Source organism: Rosa rugosa, chromosome 3, assembly GCF_958449725.1.
Source record: "Rosa rugosa chromosome 3, drRosRugo1.1, whole genome shotgun sequence".
Classification (NCBI taxonomy): Eukaryota; Viridiplantae; Streptophyta; class Magnoliopsida; order Rosales; family Rosaceae; genus Rosa; species Rosa rugosa.
Window position 1 is genome coordinate 27,044,631 of NC_084822.1, and position 16,815 is coordinate 27,061,445.

Genomic DNA, 16,815 nt, shown 5'->3' on the forward strand with positions numbered 1-16,815 from the left:
TGCTGCTAAAGCTCCTTGCTTGTTCATTGTTGCAACAGCTTCTTGCTTTTTTGTTGCTGGAGCTGCTGATAGAAGTAATATTTGCTATGTTTTTAATGCATTTCTCTATACATTTTACTTAGTTATTCCTTTAACATTTCTAACTTACTTTATTGTAATTAGGTACATTTGAGCTCAAAACGCAGGAAATGAGCTATCAAGAGCTAGAAATGAAAGAAATTAAGGCAAGGAAGAAATGAGGCGCATAAACGACATAGAAATGGAGAAATGAAGCTTTCCTAATCCTACTAGGAAAAGGAATCCCAGTTGAAATAGGAATCCTAAGTCAACCAGGAGTGAGCTCGGGAAAATGATGTTCGGAAATGAGAAATGAAAGAGTCCCAGTTGGACTAGGAAAATTGATCCACTAGGAATCCTGATGGTACTAGGAGACCTGAGAAGGCTAGGAGATGTTGTGGCTTCAAGATGACTCAATAATGTTCAAGAATGTTCTAGAAGACATAGTTGGCGTCATATATATTAGATGGGCTTTGAAATTGTCCAATTGGGAAGCCTGGCCTAAAGATTGAAGCATGTGACTTGCACATGAGTTTCTAGACTCTTCTTAACGTCTTGAAGGAATCCTAAATCAACAATTATTGGTTTTTGCCGTGATATATAGAGAATATTCAAGAAGATTTTGGCAATTCCAATTTGGGAGAGTTTGGGAGAAAATCTACTTCGTGTGCAATCTGGAAAAGAAAACAAAGAGAATAATTATCAATTTAGGTTTCCTGATTACATTCTACATGCTAGAAGTCCTAAATATAGTCTAGGTACATTGGTGATTTCGGCAATCAAGAGGAAGACTTGTTCTCTACTTCTCATGGAATATTTTGATTGGTCGAATGATGTAGAAGAATCAGAGAAAATCCCAAACACAAAGCCTAGCCGTGCACTATATAAGGAGGGGAGTGTGAGACGTGAAGATCATCATCAAAACCCAGAATCACTTTCGAAATTCCTCCCCTTTATTCTAAAACTTTCGGCCCCTCTCCATTGTTCAAGATTTGAAGTCGTGAAGCAAAGCTCCACCCTCAATTCACCATCCTTTCCGTGAACCTCATCATCATCCACCACCTTTGAAGACCTTCTTACGTTCTTGAAGTTTCTTTAAAAGTATAACCATGACCTCTATTCTTTTGTTTTTGGTTTCATGTTCTTGTAACGTTAAAAACAGATTCTATAGCGTTTTATGATTTTATTTTGAATGGATGTTTTGAACCTTTGTTACAATAAAGTGTATGTATTGTTGTTTAGTTTTCTTTAACCTTGAAGCATGAAAACGTTTTATGTTAATGTCAAAAGTTCAGCGGTAGCTAAACTTGTGGATAACGCTGGTCCGAAGGGCGGACCGCTACTTCTGTTACTCTTGTTCTTTCCGCTACCTGTCATGTATAGTACAAAGGGCGTCAGAGGGAGACCGCGTTGGGCGGTCTTCTCTTCTCCGATGCCTAAGTCAGTCAATTGACATAATAACAATGGACAAGTAGTAAATGCTTAATTAATGAGAAGAGAGGAGAGAACCTTTTATAGGTGAGGAGAGGACTGATCTTCTCCTTGTTTTCGATGTGGGACTGATGTGCATCAGTTCCCAGCTTCTGGAGCTTCTGATGCTGTTTTGACGAGACGCGTAGCGGCGCGTCAGGGGTGATCTAAGGGTGAGCCGGGGCTCAGGTTGTAGCCTGGCTAGCGGTGTTTCCGTAGGTCACACATTTGGCGGTAGTTGGTACCTTCGCCGGTATCATGAGCGTGGCTCATTATAGCTAATTATGCTTGCAAATGCCTATGTAAGTACAGGTCCCCCAAGTCCCCAGTCAAGGAGGGCAATCTTGGTTGGGGAGTTGCCTAGCGGTTTAGAAGCGTTACTTCCTCCAGTCTTGCAAGAGCATAATTAGCGTCAGTGCGTTGTCAACCATGGATTTACTTAGCAAACGCTTTAAACCCTTTCGGGTGGGCCCCTGAAAGGCCCCCCAAGGAGTCCCCCACTCCCCGGCTAAGATAGACCTTCGTTTGGCCGGCGTATTGTTTGTTCAGGGGAGCTGCGCTGAGCAGAGGGTGTTGGGTAGCGAGCCCAATCTTTGATACCTTAGTGTCGGGGGTCAACGTGCCTGATCAGGGCCGTCGGAGACTGTTTGACGTGCCCCCTTACTAGTCCCGGATGACTGGCTTGACTGCAACGCCACGTAGAGGTCATTGTCTGCATGAGGCGTTGCCTCGTGAATCGCCGGTGGCGGAAATCCCTCCGCTGACAGTAGTGTCGTGAGAACATTGCCCTTGTGGTAGCTTAGTAAGTGGTGACGCATTTTAGCGGAGGCTTGCTTGTTCGTAAGGTGGAAAGGGACAAGTTCCGCTAGCGCTGTATCGCCTAGCGGAGACTTGGTCGCTTACAAGATGAAAAGGGACAAGTTCCGCTAGCGGTGTTGCGCTTAGCGGATGCTTGGTCACTTGTAAGATGAAAAGGGACAAGTTCCGCTAGCGGTGTTGCGCCTAGCGGATGCTTGTCTGCTTGCAAGATGGAAAGGGACAAGTTCCGCTAGCGGTGTTGCGCCTAGCGGAGACTTGGTCGCTTGCAAGATGAAAAGGGACAAGTTCCGCTAGCGGCACTACTAGGATTTTTGCCTTAGACATCGGCCAGAAACCGATGTTAAAAAAAAAATCATCCGATGTCTTAGTGGGTGATGTTAAAGATCATGAACAAAAAGACATCGGTCAAAAACCGATGTCCAGTTCAACAATAGACATCGAATAAGCTTATGGAACCGATGTAAAACTGTTATTACGATGACATATTAGTGTGTTTAGATAATGTTAAATCTTCATAGTTTGGCATTTAATGCTTAATGAAGTATAGGTCCAATAGCAGAAGTATTCATTTTAACATCGTTACTCATATTAGAAATGATGTTTTATATGGTATCAGACATCGGATTTTTTTCGTTTTGCCTGCCATTTGTGAGGTTCACGCATATTTTCCATATATCCTACTATTTAAGATTCAATCTACATTCCTTAGTATTGTATGAACGATGTGCAATATTATAATAAACATCGTTTCTTTTTATAAAGTGATGTCCATTTTACTATATTACATCAGGTTTTAGGTTAACAACGATGTCCATAATAATATTTGACATCGTTTCCCAAATTGTAAATCGATGTCCATTTTGATTCTAGACATCGTTTCCCAAATTGTAAATCGATGTCCATATTGATGCTATACATCGTTTCCAAATTGTAAATCGATGTCCATCATCGTTTTCCAAATTGTAAATCGGGGTAAAGCTATGGTATGTTAACATTTCTCATACATCAACTATTTTTACCACTTTAAGGACTCTTGTTACCACTTTGATAACTAATATTACTATTTTGAGGACTCATATGGTAAACTAAGAAAATTTACCACTTTAAGGACTCATGTTACCACTTTGAGGACTAATATTACTATTTTGAGGACTCATGTGGTAACTAAGAAAATTTACCACTTTAAGGACTCATGTTACCACTTTGAGGACTAATATTATTATTTTGAGGACTCAAATTACCACTTTTAAGGCAATTGTATGCATGTCATACGTTAACATTTTGTAGAATTTTCCTGTAAGTCGATGTCCATCATCGTTTTCCAAATTGTAAATCGATGTCCATATTGATGCTATACATCGTTTTCCAAATTGTAAATCGAAGTCCATATTGATACTAGACATCGTTCCCTATAGTTTACATCGATGTCCATTAGTTTTTTTAACATCGCTTCTTAAATATGGGGCATTGCATTAATTCAAGCAATCTGATTATACACAATCTTAAAGCATAAGCCAGTGAACAGATTTTGGACATACAAACCACGCCAAAATCGAATCAATACATCTTATTTCCTTAAGTACATCATAAATTGAGTAAAACTACAACCTTTCTTGAAACATCAAGTATCCAGATTGCTTCATAGTATATACTAGAAAACTTCCCCGCGCTTTGCTGCAGGATGTACCGTTATTAATGAATTACCCGCGCTTTGCTGCGGAATATGTTTTTATCAATGAATTAGAACAATGAAATACAAAAAGGAAATTATTACATATTATTGAAATAGTGAAAAGAGTTTTTACATATTTTACCTTTTAGTTGAAGTCCATTCAACTGGAGCTGGTGCAAAAATGCTAGCTCTACAAAAGGGTTATAAGTTAATCTAGCAAAAGTTGCTGCTGGAGGTTGTTCAAAATAGTAAGTGCTCCGATTGTTAGAAAGGTGATCGTTTCAGTTGCAGCTGCGGAAGATGCTGGAGTTGGTTAGCAAAATCCTTAAACTCCCAAACCTGGTCTTCCCAATTTCTTCAATATATGCAACTTTCAAGTCCCAACTACACAAAAAACAACAAATCAGATTTTTAGGGTTCCTAATAGCATCCAAAAAAACAAAACAAACACATAGAACCTAAAACCATTTTACTGAGCAGATTCTTTTGTCGTTTTCAAAGAAGGTATACTTAATGAATTTAAACTCCACAAGAAAAACAAATGATTATTCACACAAAGAATAAAAGCATTTGAGAGATCAATACTAATTTCATCAAGCTTTCTCTGCTATGATTTTTGCTCCATTCTCACTCCATTATCAAACTCCAAAATTCAATAAACAAAATCTAAACAGTTCCATTATAAAATCAGAACCAAACTCTGATTACAGAAACATTGTAACAGGGATGTTCATAACTTGCATTAGACCTTTAAATCATTATAGGACTAGGACTTATCATGAGAAGGGGAGATTTTAGTTATACTGAAGTGATGAAGTACAACTGTGGAAACAGATTATCAATTGAATCAAATTGTTACAGTAATATTGAAAAGAAGAGGGAAAAAAAACAAAGAGAGAGAGAGAGGTTATGATATTACATAAATTTCATTGCTGATCTAGTCTCACATTCACTTACAGTTTAGATTTCCTTTAAATTGAGCAATTCACTAATGAAAACTAAAAAATTTGTATGACTCAAATTTACGATGCCAAATTTGTCCCCAATATGAATGTCATTGCACCAAGTTAGTTTCTCTGTAATAGTCTTTTGATCATTGGTTTTCAGTTGCTTTGTTTGAAGAAAATATACACAAAAGTTTTAAATTTGTTTCAAACTCGTATCACAATTTCAACAAAGGCATATACGAATCTAGCTCCTGTGATTCCCAAACTCATCAAAACTTAAATTCATGGCATATAGTGTATTTAGTAGGAACCAACAAAAGCTTTTCAATTCAGCAGGATAGTTAGTTAATGAAGCTATAGATTATTACATATAATTAGTTAACCTGTCAGACTGAAGAACTTACTGAAACAATATGAGGTTTGAATATTAGTCAACTTTATGATGAAAATTTAAAATTTTGAATCAAATCAAAGACTGCAGACATAAAACTTTAAATTAGAGGTCACAAATAGATTATATATCGTTTGAAAAGAAAACAAAACAAATACATGCAGCAAGTAAAAAAATGAACAAAAAGATCAAACTCAAAAAACAAATTGTATCCAAAGAAGTCAAATAAGTACAGCAGCCAAAACACGAGTAGTTTCTGATTTTCCTCTCCTATGTCTTAACTGATAGCCAAAAGAAGGCGGATCTGAACCAATAAATATCATATTTATGTACATTATTAGACAAGAAGAATGTAAAAGCACTCCAAAATATGATAGAACAAGCAGCTACATTTTTAAAATTCCCAAGTGGTTTCCTTTTCAAGGAACCCCATCATTTTAAGGTCCAAGGTTGCAACAATGAAATCACCTTGTAGCCCCCCAAATAAAAACAAACTAATTGCTTTATCATACAATAGAAATACTGGATTATAGCACACATTGAACATCTAGAAATGGTTATTTGAGATCTGATTTGTAAAGTAAAACTGTGCAGCAGAAAAGCTAATGCACAAAGCCAAATTTGTCGTGATATAAATCTTTCATACGAACTCCAAATGGAGGCAGGTTGGTTTTATATGAAAGGTGGGAATGCCTACTTTTGAAGTACTGGTTTCTTGAAGCAAGATTGTACATAAAAAGATACTAAAAGAAACAGAAAGAACATGACAGTGATACTGTTTTCAGAAATTCCTGCAACAGACCTGTAACTTTGAAAAATCATAACTAATTATAGAAAAATCTTTTTTAGGAGATTCCAAGTCTCAAATACTCTTTAACAAGTCCACTACAAATTCTCAGAAGAAAACAACTTCAAATTATTAACAGAAAATTACAGTTTTACAGAAACAGGTCGCTGGGTCTGGAAACTGTAGTTTCTGAAATAATTTATACAAGTGATAGTCCAATTTGATAAGTACATCCAAACTCATATATAGTTTTGAAGAAAAGTGAGAACTGAAAGACAAACTATCAAAGATCATGCATCAGTTCAGTTTGTCAAAACTCAAGCTATTTGGAAATATAAAATTGAAACAGAGTATGAGTTAACAACATCATAGAAATAAAAGCTTATTCCAATTGGTTTCCATAAGAACAGAGCTTAATCAAAGAGAGGCTAAAAGATATCCAGACGTGTATTTGAATATGAAGAGCTGCAAATCAATAGAAAGTAATCAAAGAATTGAGATTGAAATTATCTATGATCATAATTCTAACTGTTAGCTCATAAAATATATGATCATAAACTTTCCCAGGGTTATTAACCTTAGAAGTGTCTGCATGATGCCAGCTGATGCTGCTATCTACTATGTTTGGCAGGCGGGCAACCGTCTTCTCAAAGGATAGCTTTGATTCTTTGTTAATCTCAATGCATCTCACAGACCTAGAAAACAATTAGAATTTCACTTTATAAAGTTCGAGACTTCTGAGTTTTAATACTGTGCATTTACAGAAATCTTAAATTCTTGCCTGCATTTTCTTGTAGCAGCTAATGATAATCTGATAACACCTGCTCCTGCATACAAATCAGCAACAGATGCTCCAAGAGGGACATGCCTTTGAACTAACAATGCAAGTAAAATCATATTATCAAACGCTAACCATATATGAACTTTGTGACATGTACAAGAAAGCTCAGTTTACCTCTCGGCTTGCACGGGTACCAACATACACTATAACATTCAGATCAGGAAGCCATTTCCTAAATTCTTTTGCCCAATTTGACAAAGTGGATAATGGTACAACAACGAGAAATGGTCCATGGATCTGTTGAGCATTCTGCAGCACCAAAAACAAGGGACGTTGTTCAAAAGCGGTGAATCATTACAGACACATATAAACTATATCCAGGTGTCAAGAAAACCCTCAACTTAAATAAATAAACAGAAACTACTATCATTTTACCGAATGCTATGCCCTTTATATATAAGAAAACATACTAATCAGCTACCTGATATCCATGAGAGTAAAAGATAAGTTAAGAAACCCAACTTAAACCATGCCTACAAAATATGAAGCAGCAAATAGATCAGAACAAACCAAGAGAATTAAAACCCAGATGCCAACATTCAAATTCAAAAGGAATACCATTCGATGATCAGCTCAAAGGTTCAGATTCACCAACCTGATTAAAACCCAGCAAATTTCAGAAACCTAACAATGGAGAAATTGAAAATTCGAAGCTAGAGGAGAAAAAGTGAGTCTTTTCAAAAGACTAGTTGTGAGCTTACCCATTTTATCATGTGATTATATTGGGCTCCCAGTCTTCTTCAGGGAACGTAGGAATCCTCAAATCTCCACCCATCTATAATTAAAACCCTAAAATTGAAAACCCCCAAAATTCTCAGGACCCAAACAGAAAACAAAGAATTCAGTCGCAGTGACTCACCATTAACGCGATTAATTCATATTGAAACCTGTTGTAGAGGGTGCTTTTCCAGATTGAAATCTTCTGAGATCCTAGAAAGCTTGAGAGAGAGATAGAGAGAGAGAGAGAGAGAGAGAGAGAGAGCTTGCGGGTGGAGGCAATAGCGCCGACGAGGGGTTGGAGGTGGTTAAGGAAAGAGAGACAGTAGCGGGAGTGAGCGGAGAGGAAGGCGATGGTGGGCGTAGAAATTAAGAGGGCGGGAGAGGAAGGAGGAGAGGGCTTGAGTTTCGGGCAAGAGCGAGAGAGAAAACGATGAAAGTGAGTGATATAAAAGTAGGAAAAATAATAAAGTGTGGGGGGAATGAAAATTTTGTTCCCCGCGTACCCGAAAGTTTTTAACTTAGTCTTTCCGCGTTTTTGTAAATTTTTGAATCAAAGTGTAGACATCGGTCAACAGTAATAAACGATGTCAATTATATACATATAAATCAGAATTTGAGGAATCGATGTTAATGACATTTTTTTACATCGCGTGAATTTCACACCGATGTGATTGTCGTGATGTCTAAGAGCAAAATTCTAGTAGTGCGGTGTTGCGCCTAGCGGAGACTTGGTCGCTTGCAAGATGAAAAGGGACAAGTTACGCTAGCGGTGTTGTGCCTAGCGGACACTTGGTCGCTTGCAAGATGAAAAAGGACAAGTTCCGCTAGCGGTGTTACGCCTTGCGGATGCTTCCCTGCTTGCAAGATGACAAGGGACAAGTTACGCTAGCGGTGTATCGCCTAGAGGAGACTTGGTCGCTTGCAAGATGAAAAGGGACAAATTCCGCTAGCTATATTGCGTTTAGCGGATGCTTGGTCGCTTGCAAGATGGAAAGGGACAAGTTACGCTAGCGGTGTTGCGCCTAGCGGAGACTTGGTCTCTTGCAAGATGAAAAGGGACAAGTTCCGCTAGCGGTGTTGCTCCTAGCGGATGCTTGTCTGTCGTTTGGTGTTCTTGCCCTATTGACGTTAGCTTCAGATAGACGCTTCGGCTGATGGCTGGACACGTGTCTGCTGTGTAGTGAGTTGGCGTGCGGAACGATGTCTTCGCAGGACGCCCGTCACTTCGTAATAAATGCGAGTTATGAGCGCTTTTGTAACCGAGGTGACTCCTCAGTTTATCTGGAGAGTTAGTGCACTCGTGGGACAGGTGTGCGGCTGTCTGAAGCTTCCGATCGCCGGAGTACCAAGACTTTGAAGTGGCCAAATAGCGTTGTCGAGCGAGCCGGAGCTTCTATTTTAAGGTAGGTAACTTGGAACTGCATCTCTGTTTACTTGGTGGTTTTTCGTTTCTGTCGATTTCTGGGTTTTGTGCTTTGAGTTTGTTTCTGCCTTCTTCTGATGTTTTTGAGGGTTGGGAATTAGGTCTTCATCGTTTGCCAGAGATTTAGGATGTTTCTTGCCTGGGTAGGTAGTTGAATGTGGGTTATTGCGACTCTTTATTGTTGTTTTGGTATTTCTGGGTTTTCTGGGGTAATGGTGTTCTTCGTGTTCTTGGCCGAGAACGAAAAGAGGGGGGGTTTAGATCTGGTTGACACTGACAAACTTTGGGTTTTAGGGTTTGTGATGGCTAGCGTCATAGAGATCTCGAGCAGTGAGGATTCTGGGTCTAACGTGTCGCTTGACGTTGCATCCGTCTACCGATGCAGGAACCTCACTGCCCGAGCCGCTAGAGGTTGAACCGCTACAGACGATACCGTGGGAAGTAGCAATGGGTCGCGCTGGTCGTCCAGAGAGCTCTAGGGCGGGGGAGTATGCCGCCGCCCACACTAGGCGTGACGAGCAGTTGGCGAGCCATAGTGCCGCTAGTGGGTCTGCCGACGGGAGGGAGGAGGATGAGGAGATCGAGTCAGCGTGGGTCCTCTCTGATGGCACCGCTGTTGACGAGGCAGGCGGGCCGATGACTGCGGCTGCCGTCAATCGTATCAAGTGGGTGTTCCGCCTCCCCGGCGTGGTTAAGATGCGGCCGCCAACTGTTGACGATAAGGCGTCGATTCTGCCAGCGGGGCATGTCGCTGTTCACGAGGCAATCTTCCGCCAGGGCGTGACCTTTGCGCTGCTTCCCAACCTCCAGATCCTGGTGTGCGAGTTTGGACTGGCTTTCTGGCAGATCTACCCCAATATGTGGCGGCTGTTGATGACGCTTGTCCGGGTGCGAGGGACCGACTGTAGCGGAAGTGCTACACTTTTACGAGCTTGTCTACGTGAAGCGTCAGGGCTGGAGCGGTCAAGTGAACCTATCCCGCCATTAGGGGGCACCGAAGCTAATAGAGAATCTGAAGGATTCGATAACGCCCTGGCAGTCAACCTATTGTGTGCCGACGTCGGGGTGGGAATATGACGCCGGTGCCAATGAGGTGGAGCCGACACATAGGATCAAATAAGAATTCCAGCAGATCCGAGGTTGTCGCTGACTGAAGATGGCGGATGCTTTCCCTTCGGTTATCTGCACTCTTTTCTAACGAATCTCGTTTTTATTTTGTAGTGGGTCTTCGATACAATCTGACGCTAGAAGAGCAGTGCCGCCTTGCGAGGATACGAGGCTGCTGGAAAAATCTACTCGATCTCCGCCTGCTCACTAGGTGGGAACTACTAGTAGACCTCCAGTTGACACGCTCTGTTGGTAAGTTGTTTCCGCTAGGTGAGACTTTCTTTTTTTTTTCTTTTTTTTTTTGACTTTTGTAGTGGTTGCAGATTCGCCGCCGGGCAGCCAAAGGAGCCGAGAGGCATTTGCAAAGGCCATGGATCGTGCGGAGATCAACAGCTTTTTAGAGGACATGTACAAGTCTGCAGTCGAGGCTCAGCAGACTACTGTCAATCCTCAGACGCTGGCGGTGAGCCAGGCTGAGTCTGTCGTGGTGCTCCCGATGCCGCACCACTCCCATCTTGGAGCCGACCGTGTGCCAGTGGTGCAAGCGGGAGTTAGTGTTGCCGCGGATGGGGCTGGCGGTAGCCAGGCTGCTGCTGCGCCCTCTAAGCAGAAGGAGAGAGTGGTCGCCACTCGCCGCGGGCCGTCAAAGGAAAGGGTGGCGCCCATTCAAGAGCCCGTGACCATTGTTGGTTTGGAGCCGCAGAGGAAAACGGTCCCCGTCGCTACTGGCGCCACTCGGGTGGTGCAGAAGAAGAGGCGTCAAAATGACGCGGCGGAGATTGACGACGCCACCGAGGCGGAAACTCTGGGGGACCGTCAACAGAAGAGGGCCAGACCGGCCTCCGCCAATGTCACAGTTGCCGCCGGCGGGGAGGGACAGGCGAGTGATCTAGACTCGTCCGCCGCTTATGCCGAGTTCCTTACGGAGCATGAGCGGGAGTTCATCTATCACTACCTTGAGCGGAATGCCCAAGTCTCGAAACTGGAGCAGGATATCTCCCTGCTGAAGGATAGAGTGGCGGCTAAGGACAAGAAAGTTGATATCCTTCAGCGGGATGCCACCGCCAGGGTCGCTGAGATCAAGAGGCTGGAGGGCGAGGTTGCCCGCCTGGGGGCCGAGAAGAGCCGTTCTGAGGCATCCGCCGTTGAGTCCTTCAAGCGGTCGGCGGAGTATAAACGGGCTATGATGGATGTCGCGAAGACTGGGGCTACCGCCAACATGGATCTTCTCAAGCAGAAGGGCACCATTATCTTTGCGAAGTTGAGCCAACCCGCCGGGCAGCCAAGTGAGCAGCCCCCTGCGAGTCAACAGGCCCCTGTGAGCCAACAGGCCCCTGTGGGTCAATAGGCCCCTGTGAGTCAGGAGGCCCCTATGATTCAGGCGGGCCCTATTCTAGTGGAAGGCGCTCGCTCTGGTTGAGGGGAGAGTGGTGAGCTGCAGGCGGATGATTCCCAGCGGACTCCTCCTCCCACTCAGTCTGAAGTCTCCCAGGCGGCGCATACCCGGGCGGATGGCACCATCCTGACGCCAAGTCCAACTGCTCATGGGTCGACCCAAACGAGCCGCCTAGCCGACTGTCAGCCGTCGGTGGATGGCGAGGGAAACACTGCTGCCGCTGATAAGCCTTGACTTTTTTTTTGTTGCTGTAGGCCTGTAGTGCCATTTGGTAGTGCCGCGAAGGCCTCCTTTCCTTTGTAATGAAATTTTTTGGGCGGGTAGTCCCGACCCTTTGTATAAATATGCGGTTTTCCGTTTGCATTTTTTGAGTTGGATGTGTGACGATTGCATATGTGTTGCTATACCGCTAGAGTTTTGACTTGTTGCTTTTGCCTTGATTAATGAAACATTATAGGAATTAAAATTGGGCCAAGTGCACTATGTAGCGGACGTGGTCTGCTGAACATCGCTGGCGTTGCCAGTTGCTTGTGCTAGACTTGGTAACAATGGTTTGAATAATTCCTCGTTTCATTGATAGCTGATTGATCAGCATTTACAAAGGCGGGGTTGTACCTGTTGGGTAGCTTCCCTTAGCTAAATATTGAACAAAAATTTAGCTAATTCAAAATGCTCTTGGGTAGCGGCATGACTATTTGTAGTAATACCGAAGGTGTTCGGTATTCCAAGGGCGGATCGTTGTGACGCCATCCTTGTCCACTAAGTAGAAGGTACCGGGGCTAACGACTTCCATAATTTTGTATGGGCCTTCCCAAGTTGGGCGGAGTGCAGTGGGCGGTGGAATGACTTCCTTCATTACCCAGTCCCCCAGTTGGAGGTTCCGAGCTTTGACCCTGGCGTTGTAGAAACGAGATACCCGCTGTTTGTTTTGCAAATTGCGCAAATGGGCCTTGTATCGTTTCTCCTCTAGGAGGTCTCTGTCGAGGTTGACGCCGCCGCCATTGGTCTTGGGGCAATAGTCGTCGATCCTGGCGGTAGGCTGAGTTACCTCAATTGGTAAGACGACCTCAGTTCCGAACATCATGCAGAATGGTGTTTCACCGGTGGCGGAAGTTGGGGTAGTCCTGATGGCCCACAGAACTTCCGGTAGCTTTTCCGCCCATAAACCCTTGGCGTTGTCGAGCATCTGTTTGCTGCCTCGACCTGGCCGTTGGTTTGGGGGTGAGCGACAGATGCAAAACTCATCTTTGTGCCCAGGTTGGCGGTGAAAGATATGAGTTCTTGGTTATTGAACTGCATGCCGTTGTCAGTGATGATTGTGTGGGGGACCCCATGAAGGTAGTAGATGTTCTTCCAGAGGAAGTGAGTTACCCTGGCGGTAGTTATTACCGTCAGTGGCTCTGCCTCTATCCACTTGCTGTTGTAGTCGATGGCCACAATGATGTATTTAAACTGGCTCTTGGCTGTTGGGAACTTCCCGAGCAGGTCTAGGCCCCCATGTTGAGTGGATCCATGGACCGATGATGATTGACAGGGGTTCCGCCGGGGCATGAGGGAGGTCAGCGAATTGCTGACATTTGTGGCAAGATCTTGACACCCTTCTGGCGTCGTCGCCGAGCGTGGGCCAGAAGTATCCCTGTCGCATTGTGCGATTAGCCAAAGATCTGGCGCCCAAGTGGTTTCCACATTCCCCAGCGTGTATCATTTGAAGTACCGCCTTTCCCTCTTCTGGGGTCAGGCACTGGAGGTTGGGATGAGTGAATCCCTGGAGGTAAAGCTTGCCATTCTGGATGTTATAGCGGGTTGCTCTTTGCTTGAGTTGTCTTGCTTCGACCTTGTTGTCCGGCAGCGTTCCGTTACGCTTGTATTCAATGATTTCATCCATCCAGCTGGGATTGATCTCAATGTTGAAGATCTCCGCTAGGGTTTTGGTGATGCTTGGCCTCTCGAGGCACTCCACTCTTGTGTCCGCTGGACTCTGGTGTGGTTGAGCGGTTGCTAACCTTGCCAGCGAATCAGCCTTGGCGTTCTTTTCCCTTGGGATCTCTGTGATTGTGTGAAATTTGAATTTCTTGAGGAGTGTTTTGACGTACCCCAAGTACGCCGCTTGCTATTGGTCCTTGGCTTGAAAGCTATCATTGACCTGGTTGACGACCAATTGGGAGTCGCTGAAGATGTTGACACTGTCATCCCCAGAGTCGATGGCAAGTAGCAATCCTGCAATGAGGGCTTCATATTCCGCCATGTTGTTCCAGGCTTTAAAATTGAACTTCAATGCGTATTCCACGTTAAGTCCCCCTGGTCCTGTCAGAATGACGCCGGCGCCGCAGGCCTTGGCGCAAGAGGAGCCATCTACATGCAAGTCCCAGGCTGACTGTTGGGGGGCTGGCTGCTCAACGGTTAGCATTTCTCCGCTAGCGTCTGCCTCTGTGATTTGTTTGTCTTGACGTTCAATGAGCTCAGCAATGAAGTTTGCTACCGCCTGGCCTTTCATGGCGGTTCTTAGCTTGTACTCAATGTCGAACTCGCTAAGCTCGATGGCCTATTTGCTGAGCCGGCCTGAGTGTTTAAGGCTTTGCATTACCTATCTCAGCGGCTGATTTGTGAGGACATGAATTGTATGGGCTTGGAACTATGGGCGGAGACGCCTGGCGGCAACAATGAGGGCGAGGGCCAGCTGCTCCAGGGGTGGATATCTTGTTTCTGCCCCGTTCATGCCTGTGCCGGCGTAGAATACAGGGAGTTCCTCCTGGACCTCCCGCCGGACGATGGCGCAACTTACAGCTGACTACGATACCGCTAGGTATATGTACAGTGTCTCGCCCTGCACAGGAATGGAAAGTAGAGGGACTGCAGCCAAGTACTCTTTCAAGCTTTGGAACGCTGCCTCACATTCTGGGTTCCACTCAATTACTTTCTTGTGGGTCGTCTTCAGGACTTTGAAGAATAGGAGGCATCTATCAGTGAGCCTGGAGATGAATTTGGAGAGAGCGGTTAGCTTGCGTTGGAGGCTTTGGACATGCACTTTCCATTCCGGAGTCTTCATGTTGAGGATGGCTTGCACCTTATCTCTATGCCCCGCTCACTGACGATGTAGCCCAAAAATTTGCTGGCGGTGATGCCAAAGAAGCATTTTTCTGGGTTGAGTCGCATACCATAGGCCAATAGGATGTTGAATATGAAGCGGAGGTTTTCCACGTGGCCGCTGGCCCTGATGCTTTTGACCAGCATGTCGTCTACGTACACTTCAATAATTTTTCTGAGATGCTCAGCGAACATGGCATTCATTAACCGCTGATATGTTGCCCCGGCGTTCTTCAAACCAAAGGGCATGACATTGTAACAATAGAGGCCCTTGTCAGTTGTGAAGGTGGTGCACTCTTGGTCACCGGGATGCATTTTGATCTGGTTGTATCCGGAGAAGGCGTCCATCATACTGAGCAGCTCGTGTCCAACGGTTGCATCTACCAGTTGGTCAATGCGGGGTAGCGGGAAACTGTCCTTCGGACATGCCTTGTTTTGGGCCTTGAAGTCCACGCACATCCTCCACTTTCCTTTGGGCTTCTTAACCATGACCAAGTTGGAAATCCACTGTGGATAGTTGACTTGGCGGATGAACCCAATGCTTTGGAGCTTGGTGACTTCTTCCCCTATTGCATGATATCTTTCTTCGTCAAAGGCCCTTCGCCGCTGTTTGACTGGATAGAATGATGACTTGATGCTCAACTTATGTGTGATGATGTCAGAGGAGATGCCTGGCATGTCAGCGTAGGACCATGCAAAGACGGCGGCATTGTCACGTAGAAACTGAGTGAGTTCTGCCGCTATCTCTGGGCTAGTTGAGCGTCTATGTGGACTGTCCACTGAGGATGTTCGTCGGAGATGCTGACAACATCCAGGGAAGTCTCTGGGTTGACAGGCTCCTTTTTCACATATTTTTTCTCCTCCTCCCTAGGGTCCTCAAAAATATTTGGCGTTGGTGCCTGGCCGCCCACTATCAGGATCTCATGGCGGCGTGCTGATCGGGCTACAGTTATTGAATAACATTCTCGTGCCAGCTGCTGGCTTCCCTTTACACATCTTGTCCCATTGGGGGTGGGGAATTTCATGAGAAGCATGTATCCGGCTATGATGCATTTGAGTTTGTTTAGTGTCGGCCGCCCAATGATGGTGTTATATGAACTGAAGCAATCGACCACGATGAATTCAGTGTGTATCTCCGCTGTGTGTAGACTAGCGCCGATAATTAGTCGCATATAGTCAGAACCAAGTGGCTGAGTCACATCCCCGGAGAAACTGAGGAGCGGCTCGTGGTCCTGAAGCAATTTTCTGTTCCGCTGGAGTTTGCTGTAGCAGTTATTGAATATGACACTGACAGCGGACCCACTGTCAACAAGGATCCTTCCCACTGACCATCTATCGAGTATGGCGTCGATTAGGAATGGATCATCATGGGGCAGGTGTACTCCGCGCTCCTCTTCCTCAGAGAAGGTGATGGGCGCCCAGCCTGATTTTGGGAGTTTGGCGGATTTCTCGTAGCGGATGTTACAAATTTCATTGGGGTGGTTAGCGCGTGCATAGCGCTTTCTTGCCCTGTGAGACATGTTAGTGATGGGCGCACCGCCGTCAATGGTATTAATGCGGCCCATGGGCTAGATGTTGGCGATCACAGGGGGCGGTTGGCGGACTTTGAATTGCTCCATCTTACTGTCACAACACAACGTCTCCACCGCCATTTTGAGAGTGTTGCAATTGTTGGTGTTGTGACCGCTGTCCTCATGGTATTTGCACCACTTACCGGTGTTTCTGGGCTTTCCCACTCTTGGGGTACTTTCTTGGGGGTGACGGCGGGATCTGGTCCTTGCATTGGTCATATATTTCTTCATATGAGGCGGTGAGGACTGTGAAGACTGCGTACCGCTGTGAAGACTCCGTCCGCTGGGAGGAGCGGTTGCCCTTATTATAGTTTTTGTCCTTTTGCCGCTTATTGTGATAGTTGCCCTGTTGCCATTCCCTCTTTTTATCTGTTGGCGGCATAGCAAGAGTTTTGCAAGCCGCCTCCTGATGGCTGATAGAAGGTTGAATGGTCTTTGGCGGTGTTGGTGGTAGCGGTGGGGTCTCCCCATATGTGATGAACTCCGCCTGTGCGTGGATGACAACCTCGCTCATGACGTGGTCATATGTG

General features: G+C 44.9%; 1 protein-coding gene and 1 long non-coding RNA gene across 3 annotated transcripts; both read right to left on the reverse strand.

Moving 5' to 3' along the window:
- Nucleotides 1-3,792: 3,792 nt before the first annotated feature.
- Nucleotides 3,793-7,230, reverse strand: LOC133740141 (uncharacterized). Of its 2 annotated transcripts, none has more exons than XR_009861039.1 (4): nt 7,099-7,230; nt 6,721-6,838; nt 4,161-5,660; nt 3,793-4,060 (listed from the first exon to the last, which is right to left on the reverse strand). It is a non-coding gene; the product is annotated as an uncharacterized LOC133740141 (long non-coding RNA). The 2 variants fall into 2 exon arrangements; XR_009861038.1 differs by having other exon boundaries at nt 6,721-7,018; nt 7,099-7,198.
- An 8,224-nt stretch (nt 7,231-15,454) lies between these two features.
- LOC133737495 (uncharacterized) lies at nt 15,455-16,279 on the reverse strand. The gene has a single exon (XM_062165035.1). The coding sequence runs from the start codon at nt 16,277-16,279 to the stop codon at nt 15,455-15,457; it is 825 nt and encodes a 274-aa protein (XP_062021019.1).
- Between the last annotated feature and the right edge of the window lie 536 nt (nt 16,280-16,815).

Bases quoted from the DNA above. Each gene is read 5' to 3' on its own strand.
- LOC133737495 (XM_062165035.1), bottom strand. From the start codon at position 16,279: ATGGGCCGCATTAATACCATTGACGGCGGTGCGCCCATCACTAACATG.